The sequence below is a fragment of the Scyliorhinus canicula genome, chromosome 1 (assembly GCF_902713615.1).
Source record: "Scyliorhinus canicula chromosome 1, sScyCan1.1, whole genome shotgun sequence".
In the NCBI taxonomy this organism is placed as follows: domain Eukaryota; kingdom Metazoa; phylum Chordata; class Chondrichthyes; order Carcharhiniformes; family Scyliorhinidae; genus Scyliorhinus; species Scyliorhinus canicula.
Window position 1 is genome coordinate 239,979,019 of NC_052146.1, and position 6,000 is coordinate 239,985,018.

Here is a 6,000-nt window from a genome sequence, read left to right on the forward strand (position 1 = left end):
AGATGAAGCACCTTTAATTTAATCTTTTAACCAATATCCCTGATTTGACCGTATGAATGAATGCACCCTCATCATTAAATATTGTTCCTTTTGGTCGCACGCTGCTTATTTTACCCAAACCATGACACTGCTCTGCATCCTTGACTTTACAAATTTATACATTTCCCCATACCACTACTCTATGCCCACAATTTAGTTTAAAGCCAAAAATACAGTCCTAATTATTAAACTTGCCAGTGATCGCAGTGCTCCATGAAGAAAACCGTCTTCAACTCCATCCTTTGAGCTACGTATTCAATTATCTGATCGGTTTGATTCCATGTCAATTTGTAAATGGCTCAGTTAGTAATCCAGAGATTATTGCCGTTAAGGTCTTGCCTTGGGCCCTGAATTCTCAAACTCCCTCACCGAAACCTGTTTCCTCGTTCTACATGTCGTCATTCCTATTTGGATTCTGCTCCTCATGCCCAATGTTCTTTTTTTGTTTTGCAGAGTGGTTAGCACTGTTGCTTCATAGCACCAGGGCCCAGGTTAGATTTCGGCCTTGGGTCATTGTCTGTGCGGAGTCTGCATGTTCTCCCCATGTCTGCGTGGGTTTCCTCCCACAAGTCCCGAAAGACATGCTGTTAGGTAATTTGGACATTCTGAATTCTCCCTCAGAGTGACCAAACAGGTGCCAGAATGTGGTGACTGGGGGCTTTTCACACTAACTTCATTGCAGTGTTAATATAAGCCTACTTGTGCAAATAAAGATAATGGCCGAAATTCTCCAAACCCACGCAGGGTCGGAGAATCGCCCGCGGTCGCCGAAAATCCCGCCGCCGTGGCAGAAATTCTTCGCCACCAGGGAATTGGCGGGGGCGGGAATTGCGCCACGTCGAGCGGCGAGCCCCCTGCGGCGATTCTCCGGCCCGCGATGGGCCGAAGTCCCGTCGCTGGGAGGCCTCTCCCGCCGCCGAGGTTTGAACCACCTCTGGTGGCAGCGGGATCGGCGGCGCAAGCGGGCCCCCGGGGTGGGCGCGGGGTGATCGGACTCCGGGGGGGGGGGTTTCCCCCACGGTGGCCAGGCCCGCGATCGGGGCCCACCAATGCCGGTGGCAGGCCAGTGCCGTGGGGGCACTCTTTCTCTTCCGCCGCCGCCACGGCCTCTGCAATGGCGGAGGCAGAAGAGAATCCCCCAGCGCGTATGCGCGAACCGGCGCCGGGCCTGAAAGGCCGCTGGTGCCGGTTTTCGTGCCAGTCGACGTGGTGCCAACCGCTCTGGCGCGGGCCTAGCCCCCAAAGGTGCGGAGAGTGGTTGGCGCCACTCCCCTACGCCGGGGCCCCCCGCCCCGTCGGGTAGGGGAGAATGCCGCCCATTATCTTTCACCCTGGCACCCAACACAAATTCCGGACTGTGGCCTGTGCCTACAGAGAACAGTATACATCCACGTGACTATACTATCCTCTACATCTACCACATACATTTTTACCCCCCAACGCCCAGACAAACGGCTTCTTGTACCACATAGTGATGTGGTCAAAGTGCAAATCCTCCCTGCAGTCTTTGTTCTTAACCAGAAAGGTAGAAAGTACTTCATGCCTGTTAAACATGGTCAAAGACTGAGGTTTTCCCATCATTGCATCTTGGGTCCTCATAACAGCCTAATTTTCAGTTACATTCTCCCGCACGTGATCAAATCAAAGCTACCTAACACAAGTGGCTCCTGAAAAGAAAAATGTGCAGCTAACCATCTCTTGGGAGTTGCAGACATTGAAGAATATTGTTGCTCAGTTTCGAACTAGTCTCCAGCAAGTTTCACATTACTCTGGTTCAACACATGACCTGCCCAATTTTTATATTTAATTAAGGATTTTATTTGTTTGTTATTATTAGTGATTAACAATTAATTTATATAGTCTAAGCTATTTAGTCAAATTTCCCAGCTCTTAACTAGCTCTAAATACAAAAAAACGTAGGGCGGTACGGTGGCGCTGTCATTAGTAATGCTGCCTCACGGCAGCGAGGACCCGCTTATGTACCGCTTATAAACGGGCCTCCTTCAATTTGTATCTTTTTGTTGCAAATAGAACATAGAATTTACGTAGCAGAAGGAGGCTATTCGACCCATCGAGTTGGCCCTTGGAAAGAGCACCCCAATTAAGCCCCAGACTTCCACCCAATCCCCGTAACCCAGTAACCCCACCTAACCTTTTTGGACACAAAGGGCAACTTAGAATGGCAAATCCACCTAACCTGCACATCTTTGGACTGTGGGAGGAAACCGGAGCACCCGGAGGAAACCCACGCAGACACAGGAAGAACGTGCAGACTCTGCACAGACAGTGACCCAAGCTGGAAATCGACCCTGGGATCCTGGTGCTCTGAAGCAACCATGCTAACCACTGTGCTACCGTGCTGCCCTTTGTTACATCCGAGATGGTAACCAAATTTATAGAATTATAGAATCCCTACAGTGCAGGAGGCCGCCATTTGACCCATCAAGTCTGCACTGACCCTCTGAAAGAGCAACCTGCCCAGGGTGACTCCCCCACCCTATCCGCACAACCTCAGCTAACCTTTGGATATGAAGGGGCAATTTAGCATGGCCAATCCACCTAACCTGCACATCTTTGGGAGGAAACCGGGGCACCCGGAGAAAACCCACGCAGACACGGAGAGTACATACAATCTCCACACAGACAGTCACTCAAGGCTGGAATCAAACTCTGGTCCCTGGCGCTGCGAGTGCTGCCGGTGACTGTATCTTTAATCTCTATAAAAACTTTCAAGTAACTGCAGACTCACATTTCCTGTTATCCTATACTTGAGTTTTCATCTAAGGTCTGTCATGGTTATTCGTTTCACAATTCTTTCTAGAGCAAAACTCAAGGTCTTTAAGGCTGCTGTTACAAAATCACTCTACAATGTAAAACTAATGATATAATTCAAGATTACTGAGCACACAAGATCCTGATTCAAACCAGTTTGAATTTGCACAATATCTACAAACAGCCTGACAGAAAATTGAAAAACCATCTTATGATGCAATAAACATTGTGCGGATTACAGAAGACATTATTCCCCAGTGTTCCACAGGAGCACTGGTTAGGTCGCTAGAGAAGCTATAGGAAGAACTGGAAAAATATAAACATATAATTAATATAATAATCCAACAGTATAGTTACTAGTTAGCAATCACATAATTTCTTTTTGTTTTCTTTACATTGGCCACAGAATGTCTTCCGATGGCCTGCCAACTGCACGGTTATGCCTGTGTGTCACAATCAACGATTAACAAATTTCTGATGATGACCAGGAAAACACAAGCTAGCATCACTATTAGTAGTGCATTATACTTTGCTGGAAACATCCAATAATTATAATGCTTCAACCATTGTGTTGTTTTGCACATTCACACACTGCACCCATGTTACGAGTAAACACCAAATCCAGTGCCAATCAAAAGCTGCCCATCACTCAAGCCAAGTGGCAATGTCAAGCTGTATCAAGGTTACCGAATCTGGTCAAACATTTTTGTAAGATGTTTCAGCACATGACCTCCCAAATCCAACTATGCCACCATTGGTCAGCAGACGTGCCCATCCTTACAGTACCCTGTTTTCCCACAGCAATTGAGAGTATAACTAAATACCTCATTATCACAGAATCCCACAATTGTTACAGCTTAGGAGGCAGCCATTTTTTCCATCATGTCAGCACCGGCTCTGCTAATGAGCAATTCACCTTGTGCCATTCTCCCCGTAAAGCGGAACATTCTTTTCTTTCAGTTAAGGGTCCAATTGCCTTTTGAATGCCTTGACTGAACCTACCTCCACCATACTTTCAGACAGAGCATTCCAGGCTATAACCACTCATTGCGTGAAAACATTTGTCCTCGTGCTGTTTTTACTTTGCCAAATCTGTGTCCTCTTGTTTTCAATCCTCAGTTTCTCCTTATCGACTGTCCAGACTCAAGATTTTGATTATCTCAAGATTTTGATTATCTCGATCAAATCTCACTCATCTTTCTTTTCTGCAAGGCATCCCAAATTCTCCAATCTATCTGCATAATTGAAGCTCCTCATCCCTGAAACCCATTCTCATGAATCCTTTCTGCACTCTCCAATTTCATTTTTTCGCTGAAGTGTGACACCAACAAAAGGATGCAATACTCATTCCAGCTGAGGTTGAACTAGTGTCTTACACAAATTCCAGCACCTTGTTTACGTCCTTTTTAATTTCTACACTATCCCCTTTCACAATGCTTCCAAGTTTTGTATCATCTGTAAATTTTGAAAGTGTGCCCCGTACACCCAGGTCCAGATCAAAATATATATATATATATATCAGGATGGGTCTCAAAACTAATTCCTGGGGAACTTCACTACATTAATCACTACTATCCAATTGGATTATTCTTGACTATCAGAAGTAATCTTTTCCCTCCATGTGCAATAATTATTATAACTATCAAAAGTGTTCTACGATTTGCTGTAATGTCCTGTGATTTTCCCCAGGATTGCAGGTAGCGGGGTTCTGGAGATTTGTTATTTAATTCCCAGTTATGTGCCTGATGTACTGACCAGTGTGAATTCGGCCCCGGGCCATGTTATCCTGAACGGGACATCGTCGCTTAACACAGGGGCTGTCCTGCTCCAGCTCAGCTTCACAACAGCATAAACCAGCAGCAAGGCGGGCACGGCCGGCAACCCTTTACACAACATCCTGACTTCAACCGGCACACTTCCCACCTTCGCCGCGGCCCCTCCGATGTCAAACTAATGCCGCTGCTGAGACTGGAGGCCGGCGCCCCGGAGCCGGCTGCACTGCCCCAGCTTCATCGCCTTCAGAAAACGCTCCATCTGCCACGTCTACTTCCGGTAGGTTGCAGCAATAGCACTTCCGGGGTCAGACAGCCCGGATCCAGGATAGCGCAAACACAGGTGCCGCCGACCGACGGCGGCCGGGGCTAAACATCGCGAACCAAACGCGTTCCAGACACCTCTGCGAGTCAGTGCTGGTGGAATCAGTGCATCTTATCGCACCACCTGGAGAGTCTCCAGCACAGAAACACCATGTGCTCAGCAGATTAATGCTGGTCTTTATGTCCCACAAGAACCTCCTCCTCACCTAACCCCACCAACACATCCCAAACTGGCTTAGTAATAGGATGTGGAGATGCCGGCGTTGGACTAGGGTGAGCACAGTAAGAAGTCTTACAACACCAGGTTAAAGTCCCAACAGGTTTGTTTCAAACACTAGCTTTCAGAACAGTGCTCCTTCCTCAGATGAATGAAGAGGTATGTTCCAGAAACATATATATAGACAAAGTCAAAGCTGCCAGACAATGCTTAGAATGCGAGCATTAGCAGGTGAGTAAGTCGTTACAGATCCAGAGATAGGGGTAACCCCAGGTTAAAGAGGTGTGAATTGTCTCAAACCATGACAGTTGGTAGGATTTCGCAAGCCCAGGCCAGATGGTGGGGGATGAATGTAATGCGACATGAATCCCAGGTCCCGGTTGAGGCCACACTCATGTGTGCGGAACTTGGCTATAAGTTTCTGCTCGGCAATTCTGCGTTGTCATGCGTCCTGAAGGCCGCCTTGGAGAACGCTTACCTGGAGATCAGAGGCTGAATGCCCTTGACTGCTGAAGTGTTCCCCGACTGGAAGGGAACATTCCTGCCTGGTGATTGTCGCGCGATGTCCATTCATTCGTTGTCACAGCGTCTTGGTCTCGCCAATGTACCAAGCTTCGGGACATCCTTTCCTGCAGCGTATGAGGTAGACAACGTTGGCCGAGTCACACGAGTATGTGCCGTGTACCCGGTGGGTGGTGTTCTCACGTGTAATGGTGGTATCCATGTCGATGATCTGGCACGTCTTGAGAGATTGCCATGGCAGGGTTGTGTGGTGTCGTGGTCACTGTTCTGAAGGCTGGGTAGTTTGCTGCAAACAATGGTTTGTTTGAGGTTGCGCGATTGTTTGAAGGCAAGTAGTGGGGGTGTGGGGATGAC

At 47.8% G+C, this 6,000-nt stretch overlaps 1 protein-coding gene across 1 annotated transcript in view; it reads right to left on the minus strand.

Moving 5' to 3' along the window:
- Nucleotides 1-4,868, minus strand: part of erlec1 (endoplasmic reticulum lectin 1) — a 32,128-nt gene extending 27,260 nt beyond the window's left edge. Inside the window, 1 exon segment of the mRNA XM_038810164.1 lies at nt 4,567-4,868. Within this exon segment, the coding sequence (XP_038666092.1) occupies nt 4,567-4,707 (141 nt within the window). The 5' untranslated portion in view covers nt 4,708-4,868.
- Nucleotides 4,869-6,000: the final 1,132 nt, after the last annotated feature.